We start from the raw sequence: 17327 nt of genomic DNA, 5'->3' as shown, positions 1-17327 counted from the left end.
GGTTTCAAAGATTCTTTGTACCCGGTTAGACAGAAAGTTGTTCAGAACGCATTTTGAACGAGTAAATTCCTAGAGTTATTTCTCTTGACTCCTTGAGGGCTTTAACATGGGATCAACCCGGGAGAAGGAAGAGAAAGCAAGTCCTCAGTGTGCTGGGTCCAGCTCTGAGTCCAGCCCTTCTGCAGGAAGTTCTCCTTGGTGGTGGCCCCCGGGGCAGCTGCCCGGCGGGAGGGTTTGGCCGAAGCCCAGTGTGAACTCGGGGCGCGGAGCGCATGGCGGCTCCGATCACACCCACTCGGGGTGCGCGTGTGTGAGCGCGCGTGTGCCTGCGCCCGCGTGTGTGTGTGTGTGTGTGTGTGTGTGTGTGTGTGTCTGCGCCCGTGTGTGTGCGTGCGGGGAGGTGTGCGCCGAGGGGTGGGGTCAGGCGGCGAGGAGGGCGCCGGTGACTCGGAGGAGCCGGGAGGTCGCCCGCTCCGCCTCGCTCCCCAGGACCCGGCGCCTCGCTCGCGCTCCGGCTGCCCCTCGCCGCGCGCCCCGGCGGCGCCCAGGCCTCCAGGCCCCGCTCCCGCCTCCGGCCGCCCGCCCGGACCCCGGTGCCCGCCCGGGGCTGACGCCGCCCCCCCGGACCCCTGTGCCCGCCGGGGGCGCGCCTCCGGGACCTGCATGCGGGGCGCGCGCCCGGCCCGGGAGAGAGCGGCCGCCGGCGCCCCCGAGGCGGAGCCCGGCCGCGCGGGAGGAGCGCGCGGAGCGGGAGGAGGACGCGGAGGCGGAGCGGCCCGGGCCCGGTCCCCCGCGCGCCGCGGCCCGGGAGCACGGGCCCCCCGCAGGGCGCTGCGGCCGGCCGCCCCGGCCCGGAGGAGGGACCCGGAAGCAGAAGCGCAGCCGCCGCGAGTGGAGCGGCGCCGCTGCCCCCGCCGCCCGCCGGCGCCGGCTGGGGGTCCCGGCGGCTGGATGGGCCGCGGCGGCGCGGGCCGCGGGCGGCGATGGGCGAGGAGCAGAGCACCGTGAGCGGCGGCGGCGGCGCCCCGGAGCCCGGCCACCCGGCCGCGGGCGCCCCCGAGCCCCCGAGGCCGCCGCGGGGGGACGGCGGCGGGGCGCCCGGGCCGCCCGCTGCCTCCCCGGATCCGGGCGGCGGCGGCGGCTGCGGAAGCGACTCGGGCTGCGCGGCCACGGGCGCCCCGGAGCCCGCGGGGAGCTGGGGGGCCCCGGGCTGCACGGAGAGCCGCCGAGCCCCCGCGCCGCCCGCAGGATTGGCGCCCCTGAACCCCCGGACGCTGCCGCGGCAGCTGGAAGAGCAGCAGGAGGAGGAGGAAGCCGGGAACCACCGAAAGCAGGAGGGAGGGCGCCAGCCGCCCCCCGGAGAGGAGCCGCCGCCCGGGGCGCGCGTGGGGAGCCCGGACGCCCTGGTGCTGGACGTGCTGGGCCAGCGGCGCCCGCCCGCCGCCCGGAGGCAGGTCTTCTGCTCCGTGTTCTGCGTGGAGAACGTGCTGCCCCCGGACCCGGCCGCCGAGCCGCTGCCGCCGCCCCCCGCCGAGCCGCCGCGGGCCCCGCCGCCGGTGATGGACGCGCCGGGCACCCCCTCCTCCTCCCTCCCGAGCCCCCGGCAGGCCCTCCCCGCCGCCGACCGCCTGCCCCCCGACGGCGGCGGCGGCATCGAGCTGGAGTTCTACCTGGCGCCCGAGCCTTTCTCCGCGCCGCCCCGCCTGCTGGGAGCGCCGCCCTACCCCGGCCTGGGTGGGCTGGGGGACCCCTACGCGCCCCTCATGGTGCTCATGTGCCGGGTGTGCCTGGAAGACAAGCCCATCAAGCCCTTGCCCTGCTGCAAGAAGGCCGTGTGCGAGGAGTGCCTCAAAGTCTACCTGAGCTCCCAGGTAACCCCCCCGACCCCCACCCCCTGCCCTGCGCCCCTGCCCGCTTTCCAAAGCCCTGGCCCGGAAGGGCCCTCGCCGGCTCCCCGCTCATCGCAGGAAGAGGTGGGGTACACGCCCTTCCCGGGAACCTCCGACAGACCCTTTCTTACAAGTCAGTGGTTGGAATGTCATGATCCCAGCGTGTTTTTCCCTCCCTGGGTAACCGGACTGGAAGCTAACTCTGCTCTGAGCTGCAGGCATTGGTTGGTTGGCAGCAGAGGAAGGAACAGGGCACAGGGAATGGCCCTCTTTTGCTAGATGGCAAGCAAGAGCCTGCTCCACGAGGTGGGCATTGAGGATGCCTCCCAGGCTCGGGGTCGCAGAGACCAGCACTTGGTGAACATAAGATAACTATGTGGCCTTGTGAACAGAAGGGTCCGTGACATCTGATTTTTTTTTTTTTTTTAAAGTAGCAAATGATGAAATGTAAGCAGAGGAACAGGACCAGGTAGGGCTGCATGCTAACATGTGCTCCAGTTATCTATTTCAGATGTGTAATTTGTTTATTCCTTGGCCCTTGCCCATTTTTCAGTTTTTCTCTTTCCACGGTGAAGTTGAAGTACTTTTCCTCACTGAACTCTTATGCCAGCCCAGTGCTTTTTATTTATTTAAGAGGGAACAGCACAGAAAGGGCAAAGCAAAGCTGAGAGGTTTGACAAAATAAGTGCTGGTGACACGTTCTTCCTTTGCTCCCTCTGGACGCTTGGTGGTTTTTTGGTGTGTGTGTGTGTGTGTGTGTGTGTGTGTGTGTGTGTTTCCCCCTTGGAAAGATGGAGAGGGCAGCAGACCTGCTTTCCCTCACGGATGCTGGGTGCATTCTTCCAGCAGTTTTCAGGGTTATGTTTCTGCCAGTGTGTTTTGCACAATCTGGAATGCCCTTTGATCTCTGACTGTCCTGGGCCTATTCATCTTTCAAGCCCTGGCTGTTCAGGTGCCAACTTTTCTGTGTAGCCTTCCCTGCCCCCTGCTCCTTGGTCCCCCCCCCCCCCCCCCACTGTTTATATACTTTCAAAATACTTCCGTGTGCTTTCCATCCACTGAAGTTATTCCTGATGTGTGGGTTTGTCTTGCCAGACTGTATGGCCAGTGACTTGTATTCCTTGTATCTGGCAGTTTCGTGTTGAGCCCCTTTCCTTTAATAGTGTTTGATAACACTGGCTGAACAGGATTTCACCCGGCGCAGCGTGGCTCCTTTGTGTTCCGTGGCTAATCTCTGCTTGCGTCTAGACGGAAAGTGTGTGTGCACTGTGCCCGACTGAGAATGCAAAGGGAAAGTTAGACGGAATGGAATGTTACACAAACAGTAACTTGCCCAAGATTGTTGAGATTATCCGAACGTCTGTGCGAGAGAGAGAGACACGACGGTGTCTCTTTCATGGTTTATCCACAAACAGATACTTAACGCAGGAGGCTGTCTGCTGCTCACTGTGGCGGTTTCTATGACATCACCGCCAAACAAAATTAAGCTGTCACACAAATATTTGTGCCATCCGCGTGCAGTCATGGGATGGGCTTCAGGCGTTTCCGAGAGATGGGCCCCGCTCCAGGGAAGTAAATCGCTGTGAGAGCAGATGCGTGCACAACAATCCCAAGTAGCAAATGCTGAGATGTAAACAGAGGGACAATGCCAGGTGAAGTAGCAAATGCTGAGATGTAAACAGAGGGACAATGCCAGGTAGTGCTTCGTGTTAAACAACTGGATACAAGTGCAGTGGGTGACAAGTTCCGGACGGGTAGTCCCTACTCAGGGTTCTCTGCATCGCAGTTTGATTGGTTTCCTTAATGAAAGTGGGCCGTTCCCCCAGAGCAGGTTTATTTTATTTATTTTATTCTTACTTCGGTGAGTGAGTTTTAGGAAGTCAGTGTTTTGATCTCTAGTGGGGAAGAAACGGGAGTGGGAGGGGCAAGGTGAAGTGTCAGGCAATAGGCAACCCAGAAAACTTCTGAAGTGTCATAGTACCTGAAGGTTGTTTGCAGCACTTAGGATTGCATGCCTGTTCCCGGCTTTCTTCCAAAGCATCTGACAGAACTTTCAATGGGGGAAAATGTGTTATTGAAGATAATAAACAACAACGAAAAGATGCCTCATGCTGGCCAAGCATGCTCCCGCTCAGGGCTGCTGCTCTGGTTCCCAGCGCCTGGAGTAGCTTTGATGCTGGCTGGCTTACTCCTCTCCCTTTTCTCCCTTCCAGTCTGGATGCAAATGTCACCCTTATGGCTTCACTCTCCACTCTTTTCAAAGATGAACCGCACCCCGCAATCCCAGTCTCCTTTCCTGCTTATTTTGTCCATAATACAGTACTAACGTACTGTAACTTATATTTCTGTAATTCATTTAGAAGACAGGAGTGTTCTCCTGATTGGTTCACTACTGTTTCTTTAGCGCCTAGACTACTGGATGACATATAACAGATGCTAATAGTTACTGAGTTTGTGAAAAGGTGAGTGACAAAGGATGAGATAACCCCCAGGAAGTGGTGTTCTGCTTGGGCACTAAATTCTCTCTGAGCTTCTTTTTGTTTAAGACAAAAGACAGAGACTTCATGGTTTTAATATAGAAGGCAGACAAAACTGATAGGTTTGCTAACTTGGTTATTAAACTTGGAACTACAGAGTTTTTTGGCAAACTTTTAGCTTGTAAAAAAATGACTTTTTTTTTTTTTTTAAGTTGGATAAAAATGTGGGTTTGCGGTTGTAGCTAAGATCCCTTCTATTCAGAGGGTCTGTGTTTCTGTGTCACTTAACCTCTCTGTGTCTTACTTTCCTCATCAGTGAAGTGGGATTGCAGATCACGGTCTGCAATACACACTAGTGCTAAAGCAAAACAGAGTCAAACCGCAGATTTGTTTTGTTGCCTTACTAAACCAGATCAAAAGGGCCTAGTTAGTGCTTTCTTTCTCGTTTTATAAGGTGTCTTGGGTTTGACAGGAACAAATCTGTCAAGCCTGAACTTGCAGCATTTTTAAGACCTTTTAAAATAAAATGATACAGCTTGGCCCTGGTGGCTCAGGGGTTGAGCATAGACCTATGAACTAGGAGGTCATGGTTCGATTCCTGGTCAGGGCACATGCCTGGCTTGTGGGCTCAATACCCCATGTGGGGATTGTACAGGGGGCAGCCAATCAGTGTTCTCTCTTATCACTGATGTTTCTCTCTCTTTTCCCTTTCCCTTCCTCTCTGAAATCAATATATATATATATATATATATATATATATATATATATATATATAGTATATATATTGTATATATATTGTATATATACACACACACACACACACACACACACACATATATGTGTGTGTGTGTGTGTGTGAGATGTATATATATTTTAGATAATATATTTCAAATAAAAAGTTATTAGTGACTTTGTCACCATTTTCTGAGTCTGTGCCAAATAGTGCAGTGTTTAACACCATTTAAAGCCGATCCCTATTAATCATTATGTACAAACAAAAATACACCCTAAGTGTGAGTTGGACTATCACCTGGTTAAATTAACTTTCTCCTTAAAGGAGATGCTGCATTCTTTGAAAGAAGGTATGAATGTGGAAAATAGGAATACAGATTCCTAGATGAGTTTTATTTCCATTTGAGACATGGACTGAATATGTGGTAAAGGTCAGTGGCTAACTCATCATTATTTCAGTACAGACCTAACAAATTAGTCAGTAGCAAATATTCTCCATACTGTGGTTTAAAAATGCTAGTTTTGTTTTTCAAAATATAATTCTTCTCCAGGTATTGCTGTGACTTAAGGCTGTGGGGAACCCTTCTTAATGGAATGACTTTTTTTTTTTTTTTTTTTTTTTTTTTTTTTTAATCATCACCCAAGGATATTTCTCCACTGATTTTTAGAGTGGAAGGGAGAGGGAGAGACAGAGAGAGACACATTGATTGGTTGCTTCCCACATACCCTGACCAGGGCCAGGAGCCTGAAACTGAGGTATGTGCCCTTGACTGGAATTGAACTTGGGACCCTTCAGTCTGCAGGCTGACACTTTATCCACTGAGCCAAACTGGCTAGGGCAGTGGTCTGCAAACTGCAGCTCTGGAGCCACATGCTTTGGCCCCTTGAGTGTGGCTCTTCCACAAAATACCACGGCCTGGACGAGTCTATTTTGAAGAAGTGGCGTTAGGAGAAGTCGAAGTTTAAAAAAAAATTGGCTCTCAAAAGAAATCTCAATCTTTGTACTGTTGACATTTGGCTCTGTTGACTAATGAGTTTGCCGACCACTGGGCTAGGGCAGTGGGATGACTTTTCAGTGTGGTCGGTACCATCTAGTTTCCAGTTGCCATGGTAAAGGGTTGACCTGGTAAGTTACAGTCTTTGGCTCTCCATAGGCATTGACTTGGCGGCTGTAGAGCACCATGACAGAGCTAGTGGGCGTTGCATTGGTTCATGTTGCCTGGGTACGTGACGCTTTCGTGGGTAACATTTAGAAGCACATTTCCAACTGACCTGCCAGTGCAGCAGTGACCATGGCGGAAGCAGGCGGTCCCGGGGGTGTCTGCAGCCTCCTGCAGGCCTCTGAGCCATGGGAGATGTTGACTTTCTCAGCTGGCTTGGCTTTTACCACGTTTTCCTAAGAGGAGAAGTGGATGCTTTCCTTGTCGTATACGATGCTGTGAAATGAATTGATTTCATTTCAGAAATCCTCCACAGACCTCTTTTCTTTGTGATCTTGACTTTAGATGGTAAAAATCTGTTACAATATGAAGTATTAATATTTAGTCCTTTAGATAAAGGCAGGAAAGAGCTGGGCAGGCTCAGGGCTGTCTCAAGGTGGCAGCTGTTGTGGCTTTCATCACTCCGCTTCAAAGTGGTCGCAGTTGGCAGATGCATAGGAGTCGGAATGCATACACCTGTCGAGTGAATATTAATAGAGACGCGCAGCACATTTCTCCTGCGGATTTTGAACCAAACAGCTGCGAGATGGCGACGCCGTAGAATGACAGTCTACTGTAGCCGTCCCAGAACCAGTGACCTAGGGGCGAAAGCTCACGTATCCTATTATTAAACTCTTGAGTCACCCAGACCTTTATGGGTAAAAGCGTAACCTACATTTCCCCCATAAACATTAAAGCAACCTGTACATTTTTAGAAACCCGTCGAGTTTGGTATGGAGTTTGAATGCAGGCATCTTCATGCAAGTGGATTTACAGATCCTGTCATGCCAGGTGTGATACTGATAGTCCTGAAAATGTGATAAATAATACCAGACTGAAATCTGTTAAGTCACTGTCTAAACTTACTCTTTTGTGAACTGAATTTGTGTGTTTGGGGTGGGTGGGTGAGGTAACATTTGCTGTCATACCTTACTGACTCATGCCCTTCTTTACCTCTCTGTTCCTTTGATGTCTCTTTAATAATTTCTGTATTTTTTTTCTCTTATGGTTCAGATCTGATTTTAACTGGCATTTGGTTTCCGTAGAGGGAACCCTGTTAAAGGCTGAGCTCTGGGCCGGCAGAGCCTGGTCTGGGGCTGCCTCCTGTCACCTGTCTCTTCCAGCTGTCTGGAGATGAGGTGACATGGAAGAACCCTGCCTTGCCCTCCGCTGCCTGAGAGAGCTCAAATAACGTAACTAGTACCACTTAAGGTGGCAACTCAGACTTCCAAGTGGTGCTTTTTTCCCCTTCTACAGTAGAGCTCAGATTTTATAATTAAAGGTTCTTTCTTACTTCTGATGTGAGAGACAGGAAAGGAGAATATTAGAACTTGTGCTTCCCACCTTTTTATTGAGCTTGTGATGGGCAATGTGGACATACCTCAGTGGTAATTTCTTTCTTTCTTTCTTTCTTTCTTTCTTTCTTTCTTTCTTTCTTTCTTTCTTAACATATTTTTTATTGATTTCAGAGAGAAGGGTAGAGGAAGAGAAATCAGTAACAATGAGAGACAGTCATCAATCGTCTGCCTCCTGCCCACAGCTTGGGCATGTGCCTGACCAGGAATCGAACTGTGACCTTCTGGTTCACAGGTCGATGCTCAACCACTGAGCCATGCCAGCTGGCTGATTGATGATTTCTTACAATTAACTTACTCATTTGTTAGTCTACCATTTACGCACTTAACGAACATTTATTGGCTACCTGTGTGCTAAGTAGCATGAGATACTGTAAAAATGTATTTAATGCCCTCAAGAAGCCATCTTGACTACCTTGTCAGCAGTATTCTGTATTCTCAGCTTGATCTGGTGACATACGCAGGCTTTCCTTTAAGTGCTCAGACATCTGTGGGTCTCTTTTCCTCTTCTGCTTCCTTTCTGGGAAGACTTTATTAAATCAGTTCTGGAATACCAACTAACCTTTCAGTAAATACAGTTCTTCCCTGTTATGTGAAACCTAAAGTAATAAAGCCATCCATTTCTTACTGCTCTGTACGCATATTTCTTAGAGCTCTTTCTAATTGCTGGAAATAGAACACAAGTAAACATCTTGCTCCTTTCAAAATATTTATTCCCTTCACTTGAAAGAAAACATAATTTTACTAAGCTTGTTTTGGATCACTCATGACAATATGGCACATCTTTAGAGTTATAATACATGTTTAAAAATTGCTTATTTTGTTCAAAATCACTTTGTCAGAAGGGTTTCATATGGCAAACTAAACGAAACTCCCATATCAAGTTCTGTCTTAAAATATAAATTCATTGTCTACAGGAAAATAATTCCTAGAATGCAACATTCTCTTTCAACTGCACCAGTACTGTTGCCCCCATCTATTTTGGGGTAATTAATATCTGAGTTTTTAATTTTCCATTAAGCACTTTAATGCATATTTTGTTACATAATTTTAATTTACTTACATATTAAATACCTGTTACATACCAGGCACTGTTGTAGGCATTGGGGTTACAGAGAACAAAAACAGATAAAACCCCTGCCTTCACGGAGTTTATATACTGGGCTGTGGTCGAGGGGAGACAGAAAATAAAATAAGTAAAGTATATTAGGGGAAATAAGGGTTATATACAAAATGGAACAATGGGAGGGTGATGAGAAATTGGGGGAGGATTTCTTTATATGTTTATAGTTTGGGGGGAGTTGTCAGGGAGGGTTTGTTTTACAGGATGACTTTTGAGCATAGATTTTCATGATGATAGGGAGCAAACCATGAGGATATGTAAGGGAATAGCAAGATAAAGTTCCAGAGACAAGAGCATGCTTGGGAGGTCTTCCAGGAATCTCGAAGAGATCCATGTGGCCAAAGCACAGGGAATGAAATGAGGAGCAATAAGAAGAAAACAGGAGGAGGAGTGGGGAAAGCTGGCTGGATAGGGTTTTAAGGCCATTGAGAATTTGAATTCTCTCTGAGTGAGATGGGGAGCTAAGGTGTAAGAAGGGTTTGAGCTAACCAGATATGACCCAAACTTTAAAAGGGATTAATTACTCTGGCTCTTTGTGGAGAGCATACTGTTATAGGAGTCAAGAATGTCGATGAAGACATCAGTTTGGTAGACTGACTAATCCAGAGGAGAGATTATATATTAATAGTTCAGACAAGGCTGAGAGAGGTGACTATGATTCGAAGTGGTTGAATTTTGAATCTATTCCTAAGTGAAAGCTAACAGAATTTGCTGATTGGCTGTGTTATGAGATAGAAAGAATGACAGATGACTCAGCTTTTGAGCCCAAACAGAAGAATGGTGTTGCCATTTAATATGATGAGGAACTCTGGAGGACGAGGTATAGGGAGGACCAGACATTTGTACTAAGTTTGAACAGCTGTTTAGACATTCGTGAAGACATGTTGAGTAGGCATTTGGCGTCTGACATTCAGAAGAGAGAGCTGAAGAGAAGACATGACTTTGAACCTTTTTGGCATATAGATGATACTTAAAGCCATGAGACTGGATGAGGTCACCTGGGGAGTGATGGTGGATAGAGGAGGATTGAGGGTTGAGTCTGGGCATACTGGTGTTTACGTATATGGAGCCTGGGACCTATGAAAGCACCAGAGAAGAGTCTGAAAGGGAGTGGGCCAGGCCAGTTAGGCAGGAAGAGAATCCAGGAAGGACGGTTACCCAGAAGCCTAACAAAGACTGTTTTAAAAGGAAGAAGTGGTCATCTTTTTCTAATGCTTCAGAAAGTTACAGCAGGATAAGGATTGAAATTTACCATTGAATGGCCCAACAAATTGTTCGTATTTAACCATGATCAATGCTATTTTTTAAAATATATTTTATTAATTTTTATAGAAAGGAAGAGAGAGAAATAGAGAGTTAGAAACACCTATGAGAGAGAAATATCGATCAACTATCTCCTGCACACCCCCCACTGGGGATGTGCCAGAAACCAAAGTACATGTCCCTGACCGGAATCGAACCCAGGACTCCCCACTCTGCAGGCCGATGCTCTATCCACTGAGCCAAACCAGTTTAGGCAATGCTGTTTTCATTGGCAGTCTTGGGGTTGGTTTTCTGATAAGAGTGGGTTCAAGGGAACAGGAACAGCTTCATTTCTGTGCTGTAGGTAGCATAATGTCTTAGGAGGGAACACGAAGGTATCTTCCCAAAGTGTGGTACTCGTACCCCCAGGGGTATGGGAAGAGTTTGGTGGGGATATGCACTGCACCGTGCTTAGCTGCGTCTAATTCTACGTTCTCATGAGTACGAGGGGTACTCAGCGTTACGAAAATTGTAGAAGGGGTACACATATGTCAAAAGTTTGGGAAACACTGGGAGAATAAGTAACTTGCCCTATTATCACACAGCCAGAAAATGGCAAAGGTAGGATTTAAATTCAGGCCCACTTGGCTGTGAAACTGATGACCTTTTCACAGACTTTAAATTTATTATTATTATACATAAGTAGGTTTACAGTTGTTTGTGAAAAATAATTAGTAAATAATAATACAGGAATACACTGCTGTGTATGTTTACAACTATACACCTACTTTTGCCCCATCCTGTATTTATAAGTTAAATGTGTTTATTTTATTTTTCCTTTAAGTTGATTTCTGTGTTGCACAAAATCACAAGTCTTCCAGTCCAAGAAGAAGATGACACTTAGTTACATGTTTTGAGGACGTGGAAGGCTCTTACCCAAATTTAGATCCCGAGAAAGATTTCTACCAAACTCAAGAGGAATTGAGTCTAGAAAAGCTATGATTAGACTTGCTGTTAAGTTTCAATGGCAGCGTACTCTCCTGTGTTCCTCCTAACTCTCTGGCCATTTCTTTTTTTTCTTTTTTTTTAAATATATTTTTATTGATTTCAGAGAGGAAGGGAGAAGAAGAGAGAGATAGAAACATCAATGATTAGAGAGAACCATTGATCAACTGGCTCTTTCTCATCCAGAGACTGAGTGAATAATTGAAAATAACTTACAATATGTTTAGGTTGGTAGAAGAAAAAGTAAGGTAGATATTTGAACCTGTACTTTGCATATCGTATTCCACAATATGGTCAACTTTTTAAAGCAAGAGAATGCCATGGCCTGAATCTTTAACCTGGTATCCCATCTGTCACTGAGGTACTTCTTTAATTATCAAACTTATTATGGTTATTATGCCTCCTGCTTAATAAATTCCCCCAGAACCTAGGGGTGTGAGATAAACATTTTATTTTGATCGTGACATGCGAGTCAAGAATTTGGGAAGGGCTCAGCTGGCCAGTTCACACTGGGGTTTCTCATGGGATTGTAGTCAAATGTCAGCTCCCTCACTCGGCTGGCAGCTGATGCTGGCTCCGGTCAGGATGCTCAGCTGCGGCTGTCTCAGAAGTGCCCACACGTGGCCTTGCTTGCCAGGCCCAGGGCAGTGGACGTCTTACTTGAAGGTTGGCTTCCTCTAGGGCCAGAGTCTCAAGGGACTCAGGTGGAAGCTGCATGATCTTTTCTGTCCTGACTTTGGAAGTCACACAGCATCTCGGGCAAAGCAGTCACAAGTGTGGGTCTAGATTCGAGGGGAAGGGACATAGACCCCAACTTTTTTATGTGAAGGTGTCAAAGAATTGGGGACCATATTTCTAAATTACTATGCTGTTTCAGACAAAATCAAAAATGGTGTGAATGTAGGTTGTAAAGCTTTTGAGCCTCAATTGTAATGTTTTTGTTTTTGTTTTTTAAATTTCATGTCTTGTCAATCATTTAATTAAACATGCCCACCTAAATTCATTATTTTAATTAGTGTACTTTGGTGGTGTGCTTTTTGTGTGCTTTTTCCTTGAATAATTTGATAATTAAGCTTCACATAGTTTTAAGCAAAGTGTACATAAAGCCGAAACCGGTTTGGCTCAATGGATAGAGCATCGGCCTGCAGACTGAAAGGTCCCAGGTTCGATTTCGGTCAAAGGCATGTACATTGGTTGCGGGCACATCCCCGGTAGGGGGTGTGCAGGAGGCAGCTGGTCGATATTTCTCTCTCATCGATGTTTCTAGCTCTCTATCCTTCTCTCTTTCTCTCTGTAAAAAATCAATAATATATATATATTTTTTAAAAAAGCGTACATAGAAATCATTTGCTTTTAAAATGAAACATTTTAGCCCTGGCTGGTTTGGCTCAGTGGATAGAGCATGGACCTATGGACTGAAGGGTCCCAGGTTCGATTCCAGTCAAGGGCACATGTCCGGGTTGTGGGCTCAGTCCCTAATAGGGGGAAATGCAGGAGGCAGCCAATTGATGATTCTCTCATCAGTGATGTTTTGATTTCTCTCTCCCTCTTCCTTCCTCTCTGAAATTAATAAAAATATATTAAAAATAAATAAATAAATAAATAAAATGAAACATTTTAGATAATTTCATTGTAAACTGAAATATCTGAAGATCAGTTTCAGCTTCTAATACTTCTAATTAAAACCATTAATTTCCTTTTTACTACCAAAATTTTAGCTTCAGTAGTAGTAAAATATTATTTGAAAAAGTTGAGTTATCTTTCTGAATAAAAAGAGTTGATGTAACATATTTTTGGTAGCCCAGGCATATTCTAAACAGAAATAATGTTATATCTAATGACACCTTAGAATTAACTACCCTAGCTCATCTTTGCTAACTTGGCCCACCATAGGGTTTTTATTGTTTATGTGTGGCATTCTAGTTTGATTGGGTGATTTCATCATTTGATTAGTGTCCTCTCAGATAGATAACTATTTACATTTCCGGAAGCATAACCATTAAAAATTCCTTGGTTGAGGAGCTGTGCACCCTGAAACAGAGGGCATATATCACTTTTATGGTGTGTCCCTCCCCCTTCCAATGGCTCAGGTAACTAAATTCTGGGCTTATTCATTCATGTGAATGACTAATCCCTTTTTAAATCTTCCTAAGCTATTTGCCTCAGTACTATTCTCTATGGTAAGATTGGTAAGATTCAGAGGCTAATTATAGGCTACCTAGCAAATTACTTTCCTTTTTTGTGGTGTTGCTTCTCGCCTTATTTCCTCCCATGATTATTGGCCATCCGCAGGGTTCCCGAAGCTCATCAGCTCTGGGTGGTGCCCAGCAAGTTAAATGACTGCAGCCTTTTCCTCTGGTTTCTTAACAACTTAAAACATCAGGTAAAAGAAAACAATTGCTCATGTTTTTCACTAGAGTTTTGTTTCCTCTGCTGAAGCCATTTTTCTCATGTTTACAGTTTAGTTTCCTAGTATGTCTAAGTAGATCCGTTGGGTCCCATCAGAATTGACTTCCATATGGCCTGGCCTTAGTGCCTAGTGCTCTTTCTATATGAAGGTAGGGCCTCGGAGGGAGAAAGAATCCCTTTCAATCAGTCGGTAGAGAGTGGAGGGAGGGGCCAGCGCCTGCCAGAGTTACCCTTGGTGGGAAATGACAGGTGCATTCCCAAGAGTTCTAATTTAATCCTACGTTTAGCTGGTCTTCACCATTAACTTCAGTGTTGTTTTTTTCATGTTACCATTTTTCCTCTTCAAGACTGTTTTGTGAAAGAAACATTTTGAAAATAATAGGCTTCTAAACAAAGAGATTTTTAATACGTCCAGTGTGTTAGTGCTTTATATTAAAATTCTCTGTGTGTGTTTCAAGGACTCAAGATTACTTATTTGATATCTTAAGAGGATTATTTGCTGATCTTGATTTTTCAGAATACAGGTATATTCATTTTTTGGTAAATTCATGGATTTCAGATATAGTTTGAATCAACAAAAATACACATCCCTTGGATTTACCTCTTTTTGTTGTTAGTTTTTAATATGCCACTTGGTGAGCCACTGATGCTTCCCCCTTAAGATGGAGAGAGGGCTCAGGAGGAATGCTTGGAGAGAAAACATGTAAAATGATTGTAATTTCCCCCCAATACTTTGTTCCCCCCCCCCCCCGAATTTCTTAAAAAATGCTGTTTGTTCAAAAATGCTTTTCCCCTTAAAAATACTATAAACTTTAAAAACGTGGGAACAAACACCCCCTCCTCCCCCCGGCTTAAAAATCACCCAGATCCGTGGTCGGCAAACTGCGGCTCACGAGCCACATGTGGCTCTTTGGCCTCTTTAGTGTGGCTCGTCCACAAAATACCATGGCCTGGGCGAGTCTGTTTTGAAGAAGTGGTGTTAGAAGAGGTTTAAATTTTAAAAATTTGGCTCTCAAAAGAAATTTCAATCGTACTGATGATATTTGGCTCTGTGGACTAATGAGTTTGCAGACCACTGACCCAGATGAATTGCTTCAAACAGTTTTTAACCCTTTTGTTTAAAAACTTATCAATTTCTGATTAGCTGCAAGAATAGTTGATTGATATTTGGGAAGTTGTAAACTTACTAGGTGAATTTCATTAATAATTATTGAATAATTAGTAGATGAGACATAAAAGTAAGCATAATGATTTAGTAAGCACTGGCAACAGTGTTCTTTTTTTTTTTTTTTTTGCAACTGGTCTGAGTTGTTTTATGTTATGACAGTCATTAAAACAAAAACAATGTCTGAAAATAAGTTGAACAAAGGCCTTAGATGCCCCAGTATCACTAAATGCTGAATGAAGATTTTTTTAAAAAATAAGGAAGCCAGTTATAACACATTGCTTGCACAACTATTAGTAATTTTATTAGTGATAATAAGATGTTTTATATCATTAATTAAATTTAAATTAAGATGCTAAAAATCACGGGACCCTTTGGGTTATTCTGTATACATATGTATACAGAGGTCAAGGTTAGCAGTTACCCTTCCCACAGACTGTTTAGTGACCTTATGATCTGTGGCCATAACCTACCCTTAACCCTACACAGTAATATCATAACGTGTCTGCTTCTGATCATAAGGCTGTAGTTGAGACAAGATGAAAGAATTACTATTAATCTCATCAACATTTCTGCAAAAAAACAAAAAACAAAAAACATGTGCTTTAGTAGATAATTAGTGAGTTGCAGAAATTTCTACATAGAGAAATCTTTCCCACAGACTAAGACTTCCTTTGTTTTCACTTTGGTCGGGCCATAAAATACCTGTTCTCTATTACAATAAATCCTCACTAAAAGTCTTCCTTAGGTTCTGGGACTTTAAGGGAAACGCCTTACGAGGAAAGCCATTTTAACACAGGTTAATGGGTGCTAAGTTAAGTTCTTATGGCATCTCATCGCGGTTATAACAGACTGTTGTTATTCGAGGACCGACGAGGCAGTTGGATTAAGGGAATCTTACTCTGCTGTAAACATTTACTGAACGCAGAATATTTGCTCGCACTATCCAAATTACTATAAGAAGAGGAGGCAGTTTCTAAACTCTTAGCAAAATTAGAAATTCAGTACGTGGAAAGTAAACTCTACGCAAAGATTGGGAAATGGTTGTGACTAAGTTACTAGTTTGTGGTGCTAACTGTTGATTTAAGTGGGTGTAGGAAGGGGAAGCTGTGTTTGTGGGAATAGAAAATTTTGAAACTGGTTATTGTCTTTTGAAAAAGTGGTTGTTGATGCTCAGGGAGAGCGAAAGAAGGGAGTTAGGGGTGGTGGGTATCTCTCCCGGTGAGATGGAGTAAGCCAGCCCACACGCACACTCAGAAGCACACCTGTGGAAAGACAGGGAGGGTGTGCAGGTGACCATGGACAGAGAGGTGCTGGGGTGGGCAGGATGGCAAATACAGGTGGAGCGGTGAGAGCCAAATGGCAAACAATAGTCCGTGGAACAAAGCCATCAGCTCAGCGCGGAGCAGGCGGGCAGAGGGCCAGAGTGAAGGGCTGTCTGGTCTGAGATGGCTCTCAGAGGTCCATGTGGGCCCGATCCTTTAGAGCTGTGCTGCCCGTCTCTAGAACTGAGACTTTAGTCCAACTGTGATGGGAAATCGTTGGCAGGTTTAACAGAGCTGTAAAATAATTAACGCTTTTGAAAGATTCTGGTTTCAGCGTGGAGAACGAACTGAGGAGTGAGTGGCAGGAAAGAAGCAGGAAAATGGGTGAGGAGGCGGAGGCAGTGGCAGGACTGGTAACCCCCGCTGCTTGAAAATTCGCTTTATGCCACCTCGCTTTTATGACAGACCTCCATGAGTACCTGTGTTTGCTAACTGAGAGAAATCCAAAGAGGATTTTCGCTTTTAAGAAAAAGGCTGAGAGTGAACATACTGGGTTTTGCAGGGAGCTCTTCCAAAGGCAGCGTGCACCTGGACAGTGGGCGCGGCCCCGCCCAGCTCCATCAGGGACCAGTCAGCATCCTGGCATCCGCTGGCCATCCGTTCCCACTGTGTCTGCAAGCATCTGTGCTGTGTCCCAATTTATTTCGTGCATTTGTTTGCAAGATGGTTTTCCCAAGGTAATTGCTGCTTCGCTTTCCGCCATTTCAACTTCTGAATGTTTGCTAGGAACGCTCAGCTTTTGGATGGTGGGGAAAACCGGGAGACCAGATAGGGTTTGCATAGTCCGCCAGCATTGGAGATGGCCCTGTTTTGCATCCCGCCACTTAACTTCTTGGGGTTTTGGTTTTAAAATATGTCGGGACTGCATTGCATTTGACACAGCTCATGCCAGCTCTTGCAGCCTTCCTTATTCAGAGGCCGAAATTGTAAAGCTTCGTGTACCAGCTGTAGTCTTTATCTCTCAGGCAGCATAGGATTAACCTTCGTTCAGTTTGATTTTCACTCATCTTTTACCTGTGTAGGATGTTTTTATTTGCTTGGTTTTAATTGTTTGGTTCCTGAGACACCATGTAACAAGTTACTGACAAAAAAAAAAAATGAAAACATTTCTTTTTTATTTTTTTGTTGTTAATCTTCACGGGAGGACACTTTTCCATGCTAAGGAGAGACAGAAAGAGAAGCATAGATGTGTGGGTTGGTTGCCTCACACCAATCATTGCTGGGGATCAAGCTCACAACTGAGGTACATGCCCTTGACCAGAATCGGACCCAGGACCTTTCAGTCCACAGGCCCTCACTCTACCCATTGAGCCTAACTGGCTAGGGCTGAAAACATCTTTTGATTCAGGTGTCCATAGTTGTTATATTACTAATTGTCAGAATCAATTTCTCCAAAAAGTTGTCAT

The 17327-nt window shown here is 45.7% G+C and overlaps 1 protein-coding gene and 1 pseudogene across 2 annotated transcripts in view; one reads left to right on the top strand and one right to left on the bottom strand.

Moving 5' to 3' along the window:
• The window catches only part of LOC311626040 (eukaryotic translation initiation factor 5-like), a 426341-nt pseudogene that overhangs the window by 14291 nt on the left and 394723 nt on the right, over positions 1 to 17327 (bottom strand). The window lies entirely within an intron of this gene.
• The window catches only part of RNF217 (ring finger protein 217), a 103218-nt gene continuing 86748 nt past the window's right edge, over positions 858 to 17327 (top strand). Inside the window, exon 1 of the mRNA XM_084889642.1 lies at positions 858 to 1871. Within this exon, the coding sequence (XP_084745768.1) occupies positions 984 to 1871 (888 nt within the window). The 5' untranslated portion in view covers positions 858 to 983. The remainder of the gene's footprint in view (positions 1872 to 17327) is intronic.

The sequence above is a fragment of the Pipistrellus hanaki genome (assembly GCF_964339955.1).
Source record: "Pipistrellus hanaki genome assembly, chromosome: 7".
In the NCBI taxonomy this organism is placed as follows: Eukaryota; Metazoa; Chordata; class Mammalia; order Chiroptera; family Vespertilionidae; genus Pipistrellus; species Pipistrellus hanaki.
This window is presented reverse-complemented; position numbering and strand designations above follow the sequence as displayed.